Genomic DNA, 20,067 nt, shown 5'->3' on the forward strand with positions numbered 1-20,067 from the left:
GTTACCTTGAATTCTCGAAGAAAGCTTTGTTTTTCTCGCCTCCACAGTGAGGTGTCCAAAGAAGGAGAAAAGACTCTCACAAAACAGCAGAGCCAAGGCTCATCACTTAGGCGTTTGCTCACTAATTCCCAAATTAGAATGTTAGCTTAAACCTTACCATTTTTCAACTCTTAAGCAAGAACAATCTTGTTTTAAAGTTTTTCGTTGAACATAAAGACATGCAAAAAAAAACCTTTGTCCTACAGAATACTAAACACGGGGTGAGTTATTGATACACAAATGGTCATTTTGTGAGTAAATGGTAAATGTTAATGCTGTAACATCCAGCTTGACTCATCATAGATAAATGAGGTTAATTTGAGGTTAAAATAACTATACAACGTGGTTGTTGCTATAGAGTACAAGCCTTAAAGATTCTTACTGTGGTTTTATTCTCAAAGCACATTACGTATGTAGCCAGAGGCAGTCTCAGGAGTGGGCTGCAGTCAGTCAGCGCCACAGACGGTCCAGAGGGTGCCCGTCACAACACTGCCAGATGGCCTCTTGGTGGCCTAATGCCAAGTTCACCACAATAAGCCCTTAGTGTCCTTTCACTGACATTTGCATTCCTTTTTCATGGAAAGTTATCAGGTCTTGACCAGGCAGACCCACATAACCAGCATCAGTAAAAACAGGGCAACCCCACATAGAACAGAAAATATGTTTGATCGTTTCAACATCTCTTCCCCTCAAAGTATCTCTGAGCATGACGCCAAAGCCTTGAGATGCGTTGACATAGTAAATCTGTCTGAGGCTACACACATATACCATTTATCAGTTTAACAATGTGTGGAGGAGAAAGCAATGTATTTTCATGTGTAATATGGGCTACTGTTTGCTCCAAGGCACACATTGTTATAGGACACTGGGGAGCTGTTGGGTGGCAAGACTTCATATTAGGATGGGAGAAGATTTAGAGGAGGAGGGCTGGCATAAGATATATGTAAGAGTATATATTTGACCTTTTATTGCTTCTAAAAAGGAATAATAGACAAATAAACTGTCCCTTTTTCCCATACTAAAAATGACCATAGATTAAATGCAGCCTCATGGGAAAGAGGATGAATTTGAACTTGTGCCAATCCCTCCGCAGAGCCTATTGTTATTGTTTCAGCACAGCTGGTCCATAGACATGCGTTACGTAATCTCTCTCCCCCCCACATGAGGTACAACTGTTGTCTCTGTGCAGCAGAATGAGGTAGAACAGGTTGTCTTCCTCTTTTCTTCTTTAAATAGAATGTACATTCAGGTTTTTTCTTGGTCACATCCTCTAAACAGTGCAGTCACCAGGGGTTTTGTTACATCAACTCATTCTGCTAAAGTACGAATTGATCACAGTCCTAGTTGGGGAAATGTGTTGCCATCTAGTCAAAGAATGTACCTCGTTTTACATTTAATAGTTTGGGTTTCTGTATTTTATTATGAGGCTAAATGTACATCATGCACTCAATAAATTCATTGGCTCACCCTATAATAGCACTCCTGTCTTTTCAAGCACTCATGACCTCAGGGCATCTTGCAACACAGCCTTAAAGTTACCTGTCATGTGATAACAGAACAAGGGTGTGGTCCTGCTCAGGTTGGAACAGCTGCAACTGCAAGGCAGGAATGTTGGTGTATCCTAAGGTAAAATAATTAGTACTCCTAGGCTGTTCCCATTTAAAGTTAGTTTGGAATTCATAAACAAAGGATGGGTTTTCCTCTAGAGTGGAATTTAGGTGTTGAAGTTTCAAAGTAGTACATTGTAAGATTTTTTCAACCAGTCATTACAGGATGTGAGCCAAAGAGGTTACTGTATTGTGAAAAAGTTCCATTGGGATGAACTGTACACTTTACAAGTTGGACATCTTGCATTCTGAATCCGGTTCCTTTCATGTATAGCAAATCAGGGTTTTTCCTCAATATCATGCAAAAGCAGCAGAGCCCAGATAAGTGTCACTTTTAACTCAGACATTCTTTGCTTTGAAAGCATGATTTGAAAATGGAGCATGCCAGTTATGCTAGCAGCTACACGCTTTTTTTTTGTCAGTTCATAACGTGACTCTGCTTGCTTTAAAGACAGAAGCAACACCTTCAATTTACTCCAATGCTGTTAAGCGGAAAAAGCCATATTGATTTTGTGTTGCGTTTGTGACCAAAGTGTTGCTCTAAAGTGGCATTTATGGCTAAGGGTGGGTGGTACTAAAAACACAATCAAAACCACAAGGACACAGTAAAGTCAGTTAACATGTTTTATTTTGCATATTTAACAAACATGTGCATCCAGATTTTGTTACCAAAGAACACACAGCTTGCTACAAGAGCATTTAAAAGTGGGCAGAAAAGGGATACAAATCAGAAAGTGTCTGTCCCTCAGTTGTTTCATGACACTTCTGCACTTATCCACAACAGATGATCAGGAACCCATGCCGACGCCAGGCCACGCTTCCTTGCTGTACAGAGAGACATCTACCCATTTTTTGAACCGAAAAAAAGGCAAGGCTTGTGAAATGTACAGGAGGACTAGTCTTCATTATGTTGACTTCTCCTGATCGATGGCTGCAAGAGGGATACAAATAGAGTTTGTGTGATTAGTACAAAGGGTTTTTGACTATAGCAATTAATGTTGTGGATGTAGATCTTAAGGTACTGCACATACTTTCTTTGGTTGGCAGGGTGTTTTTCTCAGCGGTGTCCGTCTTCTTCAGCTTGGTCTTGTCGAAGGTTGTTACTCCTGAGAGATCCGCTTTGTCAGCCATATCTGCAGAGGCTCTAAAACAGATACGAAACCTTAGATCAGCTTTGCTTCAATATAGTTTAATCAGAACGCAGCTGGGCATGTGAATAGATGATTAAGGTCACAATTAACAACGTGTAGGGTAATTTAAATGACTTAACTATAAGTAACATCTAGGGCTGATGCAGACACTGCATGTGCTGTTTTATCAGCGCCAGACTTGAGACAGGCTTTGTGTCAGTAAGTGCACGCGGGCAGCTGATGGGACCCCGCCCTTTAATGCAATCTAGAGGAGCAGACTGCATCAACTATAGCAGACCCCAGTGAACAATATAACTCACTCAAGAAGGCTGAGCATGCACTGAATCTCAGGTGAAAAGTGGTAAGCCAATCAGATCATAGGTTACTGAAACAAAGCATGTAGCATTTGATTGGATCCATAGACTTGATTACATGTCATTTTGTGCCGTTTTTGTGGAAAACGGGAAAGAGTTTTTGAATGTTCTGATTATTTCCGGGAGGTTTGAACACATACGCGAGTATAACGCTGTCTGATAATGAGATAGGACATTGTGGGAGAAGGAAACGTAATACAATCAAAACAACGGTGACCAAATCATTCAATAGACAGGCTAAAAGAGAAAGAGGCTTTAAAGAAAACGTGAATATAAGAATATGAACACTCACCTTAGTTTTAGTCTGAGAGACAGTTAGATACTCGTCTGGGTGGCGCAGGAGCGTAATGATGGCTGTAGCGTCAATCCCACTATAAATACTGCGCAGTATGCAAATCATCTTCTGACGTCACGTCCACTGTCTCTTAAGCCTGCTTTTTAATAATATGATTTTTCTTTAACAAACAAAAGTACCAAACCTATCCATAGGCTGAAACTGTATTTTAAATCAGTGACGTGCGTGAATGTATTTGAGGAAACACTGCGACCACCTGCATCAGATTAGGTGAATGAAATCACCCATCGGTTTTCTCCTGTCATTAAAGAAGGCGTTATAGCATACAGCAGGTGTTCATTTCTGCCACAAAGCGAATAAAATGTAGTTAAAAAAGTGATGAATGAGACAATGGGTTTACTCGTTTAGGTTTAACTTGCATAAAGCGCACTATTACAGCCTTACATGCATACAGAGAAGTTATCAAGCGGCGACACCTTGCGGACAAACAAAGTGAAAACCAGGAAGTGTAGATGAGGACCTGCAGGTATGTGTATCTGCTATATTTACATATTGTTTAAATAAATCAATATGCATCCATAGTATAACGGTGTCAGACAAACGTCCAATGTGAATTTACAATTCATACAATTGCTGAGAGTTTTGGTTAAGCACATTTCAACAATTTTTGTTTTGAGTTTCTGAGGTTTTTTTCTCTGGAGGCTAGACCAATGACCAATAACTTAAAAAGAGGATAATGCGGTACATTTTTGCCCTTTTTTATGGTTGATCTTTGACATATTTGTTTAAGTTAGATAGAGACCAGATAACAGACAGGCACACATATGTATTTACACAGGGTAATAGCAAGACATGAAGTAGCCTATCATTTTAAATACAGATAAAAAATATCAAAGGTATTTATTTGTCTTCATTTAAGGCCCAAGGAGAGTGGTAACAGTTGTGAAGGACCATGTTATCAGAGCAACAGTTGAACATATTCCCAATATAATTGTCCACATTTATACAGATCTGTCCCAGTCATTGGCTCACTTGCTGGTGAAGTATTTTGAATATTTCTTGTTGTACATCAACTTGTTGTCCACTCTGACCACATTCCTCAGGTTTTGCCAAAACCAGGGCTCAGCAGCAGCTGTTCTCGGCCACTCCACAACACTTTTCTCACACAGCCTCCTCCTCAGGCGCAGAAAGTGAGAGTGCTGCAGGACGGGCTCCAGCATCAGCAGCACAATCACATCCAGGTTCTCATCAAGCAGTCTTTGGTGGGCCAGATACATTGCCAGTTTGAAAACCCCGGTCTTAACGTAGCCCTCCGTCAAGACGAACAGGGTCTTGCGACTGTACTGGATGCTGTGAGTGAGGTTATTTACCAGGGGGGCGCCGGGGGTCCAATCTCTCTCCTCAAGACACAGAGGAAGATGCTTCTCTCCTTCCTCTTCCAGTTTCACTCGCAGATTCCTCATCACCCATTCAGTGACATGTGGATCTGTGGTGTCGTAAGTCACAAAGACATCATAAATGGCGCCTGGTGAGTTAAAGGCTCTGTATCCTTTTATCTTAGCTTTCATATAGTGCATCACGTAGGAAGCATCCCAGTAAAAAAAGTGGGAAACTGTTGCCACAAACATAAAAACAATAATTAATGAACTTGTGAGGATGTAAATCAAGAACGCCTGACTGTCATCTATACACTCCCTAATGTCAAATTTGATCAGAACGTTATCTTTTTGATCTGCTGGTGTGTCACATGTCACATCAGTGATTAGTCTAGGAATCTTTACATTACTGTTTTCCATCCAAATAATGAAATCAAGTGCATCGCAGGTACATTGGAACGGGTTGCCTTGCAAGAACAAAGTGTGAAGCTGAGATTCAGATCTCGATGGGAAGGTGGATTGATTGATAATAGTCAGTTTGTTGTAGCTTAGGCTAAGAGCTGTAAGCTGTTTTACACCATTTACAAATCCACTGTCCAAGTGGAAAATGTAATTATGACTCAGGTCAAGGAAAGTCAAAGTGCGGGTTACGTTTGAGTTTATAAGTGTCACATTAGGTAGAGAATTGAAGCTCAGGTCCAAAATCTGAAGTTGATGGAAAAACTTGAGTCTGTCCCATTTAAAATCAGTAAGCAAGTTGTGACTTATGCGTAGTATTGTGAGGTTACGCGGCAAATATTCATAAACATAGTCTGGAATCGTTGAAATGTGGTTGCTGGATATGTCTAAAATTGTCAAATTAATAAGATTAGTAAAAATGCTCTTATATGAGAGATCTGTTTCTTTCCAAAGGGTCCCCAGAAGATTATCTGTAAACTGAAGTTCTGTTAATGAACGGCTGTACATCTGTTTGGTGGTTAAAATGGAAATGGAGTTATAACTCATATTCAGCACCCTCAGAGCAGGAAGATTTTGTGTGAAATTTAAATTAAGTGTTACCCCGTACGCTTCAAAGTAGTGTTCATTGTGACTAAGGTCTAGCACTTGTAGTTTCTTTAGTTCACTGAAGGCTCCGCTATAGGCCAAATCAATCCTATTGAATGACAGGTCCAGGTATGTTAGATTCTGCAGTGGTGAAAACTCTGTACCATTAGGTGCTGCTGAAAATCCATTTTTTGAGAGGTTAAGACATGCAATGTCTTCATAGCCAACAAACTGCTTTGGAGAAATGAAGAACATATTATTTGAGCTGAGAGATAGCACTCGTCCAGAGTTAAAACAGTCTTCCTTGACAAGGCTCTTCACATGCTCATAAACATAATCATCCGGAAGAGGAATTGTGAGCGGAGGAATAGAAAGTTCGGACCTCTGATTGTAACCACCGTATGATGAATCAAGCCGATTTCTATCTGGAGTGGGAAAAAGCTTGTTTTCTGCGAGGTACATCACTTTCAGGTTGTGGAATTTGTGAAATACAGTGGAATCGGAGTGGATAATAAAGTTTGTCCCTAAGTTCATGGTAGAGAGATTTTTGAGTTGGTACAGAGGTCTGAGCGTCTCCGGTCCAATACTCTGGAAGACCAATCCCTGCAAATGAAAAACTTTAAGGGACTTAAGATGTGAAAACTCTTCTGAGAGATTTAATTGTGTAGGGTATAACTTGATACCATAGTTGAAAGAGATATCAAGTCTCTCTAGCTTAGGAAGATGTCTCAGAAATGTTGCCTCCTCAGTAATTGCCTTAAATAAGAAGTTAAAAGACAGGAACAATTGTTTAAGTTTGTTCAGACTCTTAAACCAGGAAGGATCCAGGTGTGTCAGTGAGTTTCCTCCCATATTCAGTATCTTCAGCTGGGTTAGATATTGAAATGCATTAGGATCAATATCAAGAGACTTGTTTGGACAGGTGACACAGGGATGTGGAGCGTTTTCACATCTTGGACAGTTCCCTTCTAATTTCAGGACTGTTACATTTGGAAGCATAAGAAAACCAGGGATGTGATTTATTCTGTTATTATCCAGCTTCAACACGCCTAATGACGGTGGGAAACCTTTGGGAACTTCAGTTAAGTTGTTATGAGACAAGTCCAAATGCTTCAGTTTGCTCATTACTTCCAAACGGTTTTCCATGTTAACAGATGTCTTACAAGGATTGCTGTAGTAGCAGTTTTTGGCTAACACTAACTGTTTAATATTAGCTAAGCAATCAAATTTCCCATTCAACAACATAATGTTGTTACTGTTCAGCTCAATGATTTCCAAACTGGGAGGAAGATTAGCAGGAATTTCCTTCAGACCAGTGCCACTCAGTTTCAGTTCACGCAGTTTTGTCAGATTTTTGAAAGCATTCACATTGATGATCACCGGTTTGTCAATGTTTGCTCTGCTGAGATCAAGTTGGGTCAGATTCAGCAAGTTGGATAATGAGTCATTCCAAATATCCAGAATGGAATTGTCTGATAAGATGAGATGAGTTGCATTGTTGGTTATCCCATCAGGTACTTCTGTCAGTCCACGGCCTCCACAGTCAAATAGGACATTAGAGTTATTGTCGGCTGTGACATCACAAGAGAACTGCAGTGTCATCCACTCAGGTTTGCTTTCAGCGGGCTGGATCTTATATTGGCAACACAGATAGGACAGCAGCAAGTGCATCCAACATGCGACCGTCTGTAGATGAACAACAGCATTAGTGGAATGCAGCGAGGTATAGTCAGTTATCCACAAACATGTATAAACAGATTGTATATCATGAAGTACATTATACATTATGAAAAATGGTTTATTCATCAAGCAAACCTGTTTCAATATCAATATGGGGACCTGACTTCAGGTCATATTTGACAAATGGTATTTATGAATGGCACCATTTGTATCCAGCAGGTGGCAGCACTCTCACTATTTTGAATAATTAACACCTTGTCCAAACTGAGGCCCGGGGGCCAAATGCGGCCCGTGGTCCATTTTAATCGGCCCTCAGCAGATTCTAAAAGTATAATGAAATATGGCCCACACCTGAAACTTATGCTTGTCTTATATTGTACTTCTTAAATATATATTAGACCCTCCAGAAAAACGCGATTATGCGATCGCATAATCAGCAAAATGGCGCAGATTTTTAAAAGGGCGCATATTTATTAAAAGGTCGCATAATCCCCGCATTTTTCCACACAAAGTTGAGGAAAAAAAAAGTTAACGTGAAGTAGTGATGTCATCAGCTCGCGCAGGTAAACAACACCGTAGAGTGAATGTGTGGAACTCACACGAGAGAGAAAACAACAAGATCAGCGCCATATAGATTATTATATACTATTATACTATTATTATTATATACTAAATACTATTATACGGCTCTGACCAAGATGAAAAAATCGAATCCATCTCATTTGCCTACGAACATTTCTGCTAAAGACCGGGCAAAGCAGTACCCCGATGTCTTGCACGAAAGTGGGGGGAAACTATTCTGCACCCCGTGCAACTGTGTGTTGGAGCATAAGAGAAAATCGACGGTGACGACCCACTTTGATTCATTCAAACATTCTAAAATGCTTTCTGCTGCTGCGGACAAGAAAGTCAAACAACTCACGTTCACCGAGGCATCAACCTACAATAAACGAGGTGAGTAGCCTACAAGATTGAAGCTGGTCAGATAACGAACGAGTAAATGAAAACAGAATGAGGGCGGAGAAGTGTGTGTGTGTGTGTGTGTGTGTGTGTGTGTGTGTGTGTGTGTGTGTGTGTGTGTGTGTGTGTGTGTGTGTGTGTGTGTGTGTGTGTGTGTGTGTGTGTGTGTGTGTGTGTGTGTGTGTGTGGTGTGTGTTGTGTGTGTGTGTGTGTGTGTGTGTGTGTGGTGTGTGTGGTGTGTGTGTGTGTGTGTGTGTGTGTGTGTGTGTGTGTGTGTGTGTGTGTGTGTGTGTGAGAGAGAGAGTGATTAAAATAGCCCATATATAAATACATAAATAACACTTTGTGATGTAGCTTGCTTCTAGTATGCTTGTTTATCATAGGAACTCTTTAAAAGGGCTCACTTTCATTCAGTAGTAGCCTAGTAACAGGGTGTGGGAGAAGAATCACCTTTTTTCCGCCTCCCGCATATTTCGCAACTTTTCGCATATTTAGCATATTTCCGCATATTTCGCAACTTCACCGCATAAAATCACATAAAAACCCCGCATGTTTATCGCATAATCAAGGATTTTAGCCCGCATAATCAAGGATTTTAGCCCGCATAATCAAGGATTTTAGCCCGCGTTTTTCTGGAGGGTCTAATATATGTACAAATATATTATACAGTATTCATGTGTTAATAAGCCCTCTTTTCCAAAAAATGCAGGCAATTATGGTTGAAAGCATTTCCTAACAAATCTTAGTTAATAAAAAAGCCCAATAACTTATCTACATAACAAGCTTGAAATATACCCTTCATATTTCCCCGTATTAAAAGCAATCTGAGGCTTGTTTTGAGGCTGCCAACAAAATAAATGAAACCCTATGGAAAGCTGTGATGTAGGCTGTTTTTTTTTCTTAGTATCAAGCATAATTGACCTACATTTATTTTGCTAACTTATAACTTAACTTATGAGGCAATATACCTCACCTCTAGCGAGTGGCCCAGAACTTCGTATGTTTTTCTGTATGTGTCCCTCAATGAAAAAGAGTTTGCCTTGCAGCTATAAATAATTAACCTTTTGCTCAACAATGGCTATTTAGTACCAAAACAAGTGTAGAAAAAAGGCCAAAAAGTAAGTTTATTGACTCAGAAATGTCAGATAAACTATTTTTAACCAACATTAGTCCCCATAAGATATGAGTCGTACCAGGCTATACCAGTCACACCAAGCTTTAGCAGCAAAACTCCTGAGGTCACTGAACTATGTAATCGGGTGTATTATTGCATATGATTTACCGTATTATTATTTTTAGCACTTCCTCTAAAAGCTACACATTCTCTCTTTGACAAACCTTTTTAAGTTTAGTTCCTTGAACAGTACTGTAGGTTGCCTAAGGTTGTAGAGAAACTTTAACAGAGACAGTATCACATTGTATTCTTTATCAACCTGTTCCAACTCTAAATAAAAGTATTGAGTTAGTGAAATATTGATAATAATAAATATGAATGAATAATGTTTGTAATCTCTAGTCCACCGATCACTGCTTGGTAATGGGTTTACTGTTACTCTAATAATTGAGATCGATACTGATTGAATAAGGTGACAGGAATTGTTTTTTTCAACACAGTTGTGAGTAAACTGTAATGTTCCATATGAAATGTAGAACAACACATTATAAAATAACAGTTTTCAATGAGTCAAGTAAATGTATACACAGTAATATATAGTGCCGTAAAGATAATTGCAGAAACACAAAATCAAAACACATTACATTAAAGAAGAATTCAATCTAAATCCATAACACACGCCGATGAATAAAGTTGTAAGCTACAGTTCAGTAGATACATCTATATATAGAGCAAATCTTAAGAATATACCGAGAAATGTGTATCAAATAAACTCACCATCGTGTATGCCGCGTATTGATCCTTTATGTTCCTTTAAATACAGCCTTAAAAAACACGTGACCTTGCCTGAAGTCACTATGAGTTAATCTTTTTAATGTTAATCAAGAATATATATACAGCAGACATAAAATCCACCGGTTGCTGAAGTAAAACTAAACTCTGGTTCTGGGACAGAAGTACCATTTCATTTGAAGAAGTGCTTCTCTTTCACTTCCTCTTTTCTTGTTATGGTGGAAGTTTTGTTCGTGTCCCAGACAAAGTAAAACAAGCAGCAAGTTCTCTATTAAGGGACTGCACACAAATGGTCATTCATATAACAAAAATGCATTTAAAAACTGGGTTGCTTAGCATTCAAAAGTCATTATTTATATCAGGAACCCATGCCGACGCCAGGCCACGCTTCCTTGCTGTACAGAGGGACATCTACCCATTTTTTTAACCGAAAAAAGGCAAGGCTTGTGAAATGTACAGGAGGACTACTTCATTATGTTGACTTCTCCTGATCGATGGCTGCAAGAGGGATACAAATAGAGTTTGTGTGATTAGTACAAAGGGTTTTTGACCATAGCAATTCATGTTGTGGATGTAGATCTTAAAGGTGGGGTAGGTAATTTTGGAGAAACCAGCTCGAGATTGCTAGAATTTGAAAATACACAGCCGGAAAAAATCTGCCACTTCCTTACAGAGCCCCTCCTCCAACACACACAAACGCGCACATGACCAATGAGGGCACGAGATAAGTTTGTGCACAGATGGAAGGCTGACAGGCAGGTAGGCCATCCAGTTATTTTAGCCGGGCCGGCTAAAATGATTGGTCGTGCTTTTTACAGTACTACGGCTTCCACAGATGACATTTTTTTATGGATTTTTTGTCAAAGCACTTAAGATATTCATTGCTATCGGGATGTTAAGAGCATTCCATGGAATATAACAAAATGTGTATCTCGAGCCGGTTTCTCAAACTTACCTACCCCACCTTTAAGGTACTGCACATACTTTCTTTGGTTGGCAGGGTGTTTTTCTCAGCGGTCTCCGTCTTCTTCAGCTTGGACTTGTCGAAGGTTGTTACTCCTGAGACATCCGCTTTGTCAGCCATATCTGCAGAGGCTCTAAAATAGATAAGAAACCTTAGATCAGCTTTGCTTCAATATAGTTTAATCAGAACGCACCTGGGCATGTGAACAGATGATTAAGGTCACAATTAACAACGTGTAGGGTAATTTAAATGACTTAACTATAAGTAACATCTAGGGCTGATGCAGACCATCCAGTTATTTTGTGCTGTTTTATCAGCGCCAGACTTGAGACAGGCTTTGTGTCAGTTAGTGCACGCGGGCAGCTGATGGGACCCCGCCCTTTAATGCAATCTAGAGGAGCAGACTGCATCAACTATAGCAGACCCCAGTGAACAATATAACTCACTCAAGAAGGCTGAGCATGCACTGAATCTCAGGTGAAAAGTGGTAAGCCAATCAGATCATAGGTTACTGAAACAAAGCATGTAGCATTTGATTGGATCCATAGACTTGATTACATGTCATTTTGTGCCGTTTTTGTGGAAAACGGGAAAGAGTTTTGAATGTTCTGATTATTTCCAGGAGCTTTGAACACATACGCGAGTATAATGTTGTCTGATAATGAGATAGGACATTGTGGGAGAAGGAAACGTAATACAATCAAAACAACGGTGACCAAATTATTCAATAGACAGGCTAAAAGAGAAAGAGGCTTTAAAGAAAACGTGAATATAAGAATATGAACACTCACCTTAGTTTTAGTCTGAGAGACAGTTAGATACTCGTCTGGGTGGCGCAGGAGCGTATGGCTGTAGCGTCAATCCCACTATAAATACTGCGCAGTATGCAAATCATCTTCTGACGTCACGTCCACTGTCTCTTAAGCCTGCTTTTTAATAATATGATTTTTCTTTAACAAACAAAAGTACCAAACCTATCCATAGGCTGAAACTGTATTTTAAATCAGTGACGTGCGTGAATGTATTTGAGGAAACACTGCGACCACCTGCATCAGATTAGGTGAATGAAATCACCCATCGGTTTTCTCCTGTCATTAAAGAAGGCGTTATAGCATACAGCAGGTGTTCATTTCTGCCACAAAGCGAATAAAATGTAGTTAAAAAAGTGATGAATGAGACAATGGGTTTACTCGTTTAGGTTTAACTTGCATAAAGCGCACTATTACAGCCTTACATGCATACAGAGAAGTTATCAAGCGGCGACACCTTGCGGACAAACAAAGTGAAAACCAGGAAGTGTAGATGAGGACCTGCAGGTATGTGTATCTGCTATATTTACATATTGTTTAAAGCTCCCATGTCATGCTTTTTCGGTTATTACCCGTCCCCTTGTGTGTTATGAAGGTTTTTATGCATGTAAACGGTGTGCAGAGTCAAAACCCTCAAAGTACACCCTGTAGCGAGTAAAACTCTAACACAGAAAATACCTCCCCAAAACACCTCGTTGGAGATACGTCACTGCCCATTTGATTCTTCCGGGTACCGCATGATGTCATGCGGTACCCGGAACGAAATGGACCAATCCCGAAGAGCTATGGCCACACCAGCAGCGGCGTGTTCCTCCTCCAGAGGTTCGAAGAACCGGCATTTCACAGACGAAAGCTTCCAAAACATTGCCCAGTTTGAGGCCGGATATGCACAGCTTGTTTGGACCGTTTGGAGCAGGGGAAGATCTGGGTATACAACCTGTAAGTTTGCATTGTTATTTGTGTATTTATCAAACAAGACTGTTTAAATGTGTAAACTGTGTTGGACTGCTAAGCCATTGACACAGTGCTAACTGTGCTAACTAAGTTGCTAGAGTTTCCATATATCAACTCTAATATCAGCAGATGGCCTTGCATACATGTATCTCATAGCAGGAGAATGTCTGCATTCACACACAAAATACCTATTGACAGTATACTGCGGGTGATTTGCCGGTCAGTCGCGAAACGTAATTACATTATAGCTGGCGTAGCGATCTAACACACGGAGCACTAGTTTTGGTCAGAAAAACATTTTTGTGATGCTACGTTGCTAGCATTTAAATATATCAACTACAATGTCAGCAGATGGCCTTACATGTTTGTCATGGCAGGAGAATGTCTGCAGTCACACACACGGAATACTCATACAGTATACTCCGGTTTACCGTACATTGTGACCGTACATATACTGCATGTAGCTAACGAGGCTAGCTGTATGCTAGCGCAAAACAATGTATTCATGCAAGTTACATTGTATGGTAGCAGAATACCCGTATACGATTGCAATTATAAACACGTTATTGCTAGCCTAATATGAACCACTAGCTTTTGTTCATAGTAGTTTTATTACACTGCATTATAGTTGCCTTTCCTCCAAGCTAACGTTCATATCGTGTTAGCTACCAAGGTAAACAAAGCTAGGTTAGCATATTAGCAGGCAAGCTGTTCATTACACAACTACTACTAACGAATCTAAAACAACTAAGTTTCTCTAATATTTTGTGATTTGCATTTGATTTCGTCCAGCCAGATCCTGGCGGACAATCCATGACGGGGAAGGGATTCTACTACTACTGAGGCCTCGTGCTAAAAGGCACCGCACCGCACCGGCTGTGCGCAGGCAAGAGGAGGAGGAATGGATGATATACCGTGTATATATGTATATTTATGTTCATTTTGTACATTTCTAAAAATAAAGTTTAATGGAAATACTTAGTAGGCCTATCCTTTCTTCCCTGAATTCATATATAGCAAACCATGATTTGATTTCTCATCAAACAGTAGTAGTTTATAACGGGTAAAAATAACTTACTCTTTGTTATGAGAGTAGCTCGTAGGCCACAACGGAAAGACAAGGAGACATACACGAGTTTACAAAACCACGGCACATTTATTGTGGTAAATGCAGAGACAGGTGGTTGAGAGGATCGCAGAGTTAGTCTTCCTGCAGCCGCTTTGGAGAGAGACTGGGGCCGTAGTGTCCGGAGGTGTCCGTGATCGTGCTGATTAGCCGCTTCAGCTCCACCCCATCGTAAGACAAAGGCCCTGGGGCCGTCACACTCTTCTATAACAACAGTTACAAATATATATGTATATAAAATATACCGCTGTACCGACGCCATGATAAGACTGATGTTACGCTGAGAGCAGCCGGGAAAAGCACTGACATGGGTGCAGCCTCTCTGGTGGTTGACTAATCAGAACGAGTGGCCGAGCTGACCAATCGGAGCACACTAGGCTCACAGGGAGGGGGGGGCAAGAGCTCCAACGAGTCGTTTAGTGGAGAAAGTGAATACTGCTGAATACACATGCTTGACAGAGATGCTGTATGCGAAACCAATGTGAGTTTGGAAAATTGCACAGTATAAATCTATTTTAGTATACCTCAACAATGTAATTATGATCAGTGGAAATGGCCATGACATGGGCCCTTTAAATAAATCAATATGCATCCATAGTATAACGGTGTCAGACAAACGTCCAATGTGAATTTACAATTCATACAATTGCTGAGAGTTTTGGTTAAACACATTTCAACAATTTTTGTTTTGAGTTTCTGAGGATAATGCGGTACATTTTTGCCCTTTTTTATGGTTGATCTTAGACATATTTGTTTAAGTTAGATAGAGACCAGATAACAGACAGGCACAAATATGTATTTACACAGGGTAATAGCAAGACATGAAGTAGCCTATCATTTTAAATACAGATTAAAAATATCAAAGGTATTTATTTGTCTTCATTTAAGGCCCAAGGAGAGTGGTAACAGTTGTGAAGGACCATGTTATCAGAGCAACAGTTGAACATATTCCCAATATAATTGTCCACATTTATACAGATCTGTCCCAGTCATTGGCTCACTTGCTGGTGAAGTATTTTGAATATTTCTTGTTGTACATCAACTTGTTGTCCACTCTGACCACATTCCTCAGGTTTTGCCAAAACCAGGGCTCAGCAGCAGCTGTTCTCGGCCACTCCACAACACTTTTCTCACACAGCCTCCTCCTCAGGCGCAGAAAGTGAGAGTGCTGCAGCACGGGCTCCAGCATCAGCAGCACAATTACATCCAGGTTCTCATCAAGCAGTCTTTGGTGGGCCAGATACATTGCCAGTTTGAAAACCCCGGTCTTAACGTAGCCCTCCGTCAAGACGAACAGGGTCTTGCGACTGTACTGGATGCTCTGAGTGAGGTTATTTACCAGGGGGGCGCCGGGGGTCCAATCTCTCTCCTCAAGACACAGAGGAAGATGCTTCTCTCCTTCCTCTTCCAGTTTCACTCGCAGATTCCTCATCACCCATTCAGTGACATGTGGATCTGTGGTGTCGTAAGTCACAAAGACATCATAAATGGCGCCTGGTGAGTTAAAGGCTCTGTATCCTTTTATCTTAGCTTTCATATAGTGCATCACGTAGGAAGCATCCCAGTAAAATAAGTGGGAAACTGTTGCCACAAACATAAAAACAATAATTAATGAACTTGTGAGGATGTAAATCAAGAACGCCTGACTGTCATCTATACACTCCCTAATGTCAAATTTGATCAGAACGTTATCTTTTTTATCTGCTGGTGTGTCACATGTCACATCAGTGATTAGTCTAGGAATCTTTACATTACTGTTTTCCATCCAAATAATGAAATCAAGTGCATCGCAGGTACATTGGAACGGGTTGCCTTGCAAGAACAAAGTGTGAAACTGATATTCAGATCTCGATGGGAAGGTGGATTGATTGATAATAGTCAGTTTGTTGTAGCTTAGGCTAAGAGCTGTAAGCTGTTTTGCACCATTTACAAATCCACTGTCCAAGTGGAAAATGTAATTATGACTCAGGTCAAGGAAAGTCAAAGTGCGGGTTACGTTTGAGTTTATAACTGTCACATTAGGTAGAGAATTGAAGCTCAGGTCCAAAATCTGAAGTTGATGGAAAAACTTGAGTCTGTCCCATTTAAAATCAGTAAGCAAGTTGTGACTTATGCGTAGTATTGTGAGGTTACGCGGCAAATATTCATAAACATAGTCTGGAAGCGTTGAAATGTGGTTGCTGGATATGTCTAAAATTGTCAAATTAATAAGATTAGTAAAAATGCTCTCATATAAGAGATCTGTTTCTTTCCAAAGGGTCCCCAGAAGATTATCTGTAAACTGAAGTTCTGTTAATGAACGGCTGTACATCTGTTTGGTGGTTAAAATGGAAATGGAGTTATAACTCATATTCAGCACCCTCAGAGCAGGAAGATTTTGTGTGAAATTCAAATTAAGTGTTACCCCGTACGCTTTAAAGTAGTGTTCATTGTGACTAAGGTCTAGCACTTGTAGTTTCTTTAGTTCACTGAAGGCTCCGCTATAGGCCAAATCAATCCTATTGAATGACAGGTCCAGGTATGTTAGATTCTGCAGTGGTGAAAACTCTGTACCATTAGGTGCTGCTGAAAATCCATTTTTCGAGAGGTTAAGACATGCAATGTCTTCATAGCCAACAAACTGCTTTGGAGAAATGAAGAACATATTATTTGAGCTGAGAGATAGCACTCGTCCAGAGTTAAAACACTCTTCCTTGACAAGGCTCTTCACATGCTCATAAACAAAATCACTCGGATGGGGAATTGTGAGCGGATGAATAGAAAGTTCGGACCTCTGATTGTAACCACCACATGAATCAAGCAGATTTCTATCTGGAGTGGGAAAAAGCTTGTTTTCTGCGAGGTACATCACTTTCAGGTTCTGGAATTTGTGAAATACAGATTCGGAGTGGATAATAAAGTTTGTCCCTAAGTTCATGATAGAGAGATTTTTGAGTTGGTACAGAGGTCTAAGCGTCTCCGGTCCAATACTCTGGAAGACCAATCCCTGCAAATGAAAAACTTTAAGGGACTTAAGATGTGAAAACTCTTCTGAGAGATTTAATTGTGTAGGGTATAACTTGATACCATAGTTGAAAGACATATCAAGTCTCTCTAGCTTAGGAAGATGTCTCAGAAATGTTGCCTCCTCAGTAATTGCCTTAAATAAGAGGTTAAATATCAGGAACAATTGTTTAAGTTTGTTCAGACTCTTAAACCAGGAAGGATCCAGGTGGTCCAGTGAGTTTCCTCCCATATTCAGTATCTCCAGCTGGGTTAGATATTGAAATGCATTAGGATCAATATCAAGATACTTTTTTGGACAGGTGACACAGGGATGTGGATAGGTTTCACATCTTGGACAGTTCCCTTCTAATGTCAGGCGTGTTAAATTTGGAAGCATAAGAAAACCATCAGGGATGTGATTTATTCTGTTATTATCCAGCTTCAACACGCCTAATGATGGTGGGAAACCTTTGGGAACTTCAGTTAAGTTGTTATGGGACAAGTCCAAATGCTTCAGTTTGCTCATTACTTCCAAACGGTTTTCCATGTTAACAGATGTCTTACAAGGATTGCTGTAGTAGCAGTTTTTGGCTAACACTAACTTTTTAATATTTGCTAAGCAATCAAAGCTCCCGTTCAACAACATAATGTTGTTACTGTTGAGCTCAATGATTTCCAAACTGGGAGGAAGATTAGCAGGAATTTCCTTCAGACCAGTGCCACTCAGTTTCAGTTCACGCAGTTTTGTCAGATTTTTGAAAGCATTCACATTGATGTTCACCGTTTTGTCATTGTTTGCTCTGCTGAGATCAAGTTGGGTCAGATTCAGCAAGTTGGATAATGAGTCATTCGAAATCTGCCGAATGAAATTGTCTGATAAGTTGAGATAAGTTGCATTGTTGGTTATCCCATCAGGTACTTCTGTCAGTCGACGGCCTTCACAGTCAAATAGGACATTAGAGTTATTGTGGGCTGTGACATCACAAGAGAACTGCAGTGTCATCCACTCAGGTTTGCTTTCAGCGGGCTGCATCTTATATTGGCAACACAGATAGGACAGCAGCAAGTGCATCCAAACTGCGACCGTCTGTAGATGAACAACAGAATTAGTGGAATGCAGCGAAGTATAGTCAGTTATCCACAAACATGTATAAACAGATTGTATATCATCAAGTACATTCTACATTATGAAAAATTGTTTATTCATCAAGCAAACCTGTTTCAATATCAATATGGGGACCTGACTTCAGGTCATATTTGACAAATGGTATTTATGAATGGCACCATTTGTATCCTGCAGGTGGCAGCACTCTCACTATTTTGAATAATTAATTATATTAACACCTTGTCCAAACTGAGGCCCGGGGGCCAAATGCGCCCGTGGTCCATTTTTAATCGGCCCTCAGCAGATTCTAAAAGTATAATGAAATATGGCCCACACCTGAAACTTATGCTTGTCTTATATTGTACTTCTTAAATATATATGTACAAATATATTATACAGTATTCATGTGTTAATAAGCCCACTTTTCCAAAAAATACAGGCAATTATGGTTGAAAGCATTTCCTAACAAATCTTAGTTAATAAAAAAGCCCAATAACTTATCTACATAACAAGCTTGAAATATACCCTTCATATTTCCCCGTATTAAAAGCAATCTGAGGCTTCTGTTTTGAGGCTGCCAACAAAATAAATGAAACCCTATGGAAAGCTGTGATGTAGGCTGTTTTTTTTTCTTAGTAGCAAGCATAATTTACCTACATTTGATTGATTTTGCTAACTTATAACTTATGATGCAATATACCTCACCTCTAGCGAGTGGCCCAGACCTTCGTATGTTTTTCTATATGGCCCTCAATGAAAAAGAGTTTGCCTTACAGCTATAAATAATTAACCTTTTACTTAACAATGGCTATTTAGTACCAAAACAAGTGTAGAAAAAAGGCCAAAAAGTAAGTTTATTGACTCAGAAATGTCAGATAAACTATTTTTAACCAACATTAGTCCCCATAAGATATGAGTCATACCAGGCTATACCAGTCACACCAAGCTTTAGCAGCAAAACTCCTGAGGTCACTGAACTATGTAATAGGGTGTATTATTATATATGATTTCTACCGTATTATTATTTTAGCACTTCCTCTAAAAGCTACACATTCTCTCTTTGACAAACCTTTTTAAGTTTCTTAAACAGTAGGTTGCCTAAGGTTGTAGAGAGACTTTGACAGAGACAGTATCACATTGTATTCTTTATCAACCTGTTCAAACTCTAAATAAAAGTATTGAGTTAGTGAAATATTGATGATAATAAATATGAATGAATAATGTTTGTAATCTCTAGTCCACCGATCACTGCTTGGTAATGGGTTTACTGTTACTCTAATAATTGAGATCGATACTGATTGAATAAGGTGACAGGAATTGTTTTTTTCAACACAGTTGTGAGTAAACTTTAATGTTCCATATGAAATGTAGAACAACACATTATAAAATAACAGTTTTCAATGAGTCAAGTAAATGTATACACAGTAATATATAGTGCCGTAAAGATAATTGCAGAAACACAAAATCAAAATAGATTACATTAAAGAAGAATTCAATCTAAATCCATAACACACGCCGATGAATAAAGTTGTAAGCTACAGTTCAGTAGATACATCTATATATAGAGCAAATCTTAAGAATATACAGAGAAATGTGTATCAAATAAACTCACCATCGTGTATGCAGCGTATTGATCCTTTATGTTTCTTGAAATACAGCCTTAAAAAACACGTGACCTTGCCTGAAGTCACTATGAGTTAATCTTTTTAATGT

The 20,067-nt window shown here is 39.6% G+C and overlaps 2 protein-coding genes across 4 annotated transcripts; both read right to left on the reverse strand.

Annotated features, from left to right (window-relative positions):
* Positions 1–2,256: 2,256 nt before the first annotated feature.
* On the reverse strand, positions 2,257–20,052 carry LOC117481096 (toll-like receptor 7). Of its 3 annotated transcripts, none has more exons than XM_034128614.1 (4): positions 19,967–20,051; positions 3,443–7,551; positions 2,678–2,790; positions 2,257–2,577 (listed from the first exon to the last, which is right to left on the reverse strand). In XM_034128614.1, the coding sequence occupies exons 1-2, from the start codon at positions 19,967–19,969 to the stop codon at positions 4,474–4,476; spliced, it is 3,081 nt and encodes a 1,026-aa protein (XP_033984505.1). In that variant the 5' UTR covers positions 19,970–20,051; the 3' UTR covers positions 2,257–2,577; positions 2,678–2,790; positions 3,443–4,473. The 3 variants fall into 3 exon arrangements, with proteins under 3 accessions (XP_033984505.1, XP_033984506.1, XP_033984507.1); XM_034128615.1 differs by lacking the exon at positions 19,967–20,051 and adding an exon at positions 10,397–10,760; XM_034128616.1 differs by lacking the exons at positions 2,257–2,577; positions 2,678–2,790; positions 3,443–7,551 and adding an exon at positions 15,115–18,336 and having other exon boundaries at positions 19,967–20,052.
* On the reverse strand, positions 10,778–12,710 carry tmsb4x (thymosin beta 4 X-linked). Its single transcript, XM_034128617.1, has 3 exons — positions 12,167–12,710; positions 11,396–11,508; positions 10,778–10,909 (listed from the first exon to the last, which is right to left on the reverse strand). Exons 2-3 carry the CDS (start codon positions 11,493–11,495, stop codon positions 10,884–10,886), a joined length of 126 nt encoding a protein of 41 aa, XP_033984508.1. The 5' UTR covers positions 11,496–11,508; positions 12,167–12,710; the 3' UTR covers positions 10,778–10,883.
* Positions 20,053–20,067: the final 15 nt, after the last annotated feature.

This window comes from Trematomus bernacchii, unplaced genomic scaffold (assembly GCF_902827165.1).
Source record: "Trematomus bernacchii unplaced genomic scaffold, fTreBer1.1, whole genome shotgun sequence".
NCBI lineage: Eukaryota > Metazoa > Chordata > Actinopteri > Perciformes > Nototheniidae > Trematomus > Trematomus bernacchii.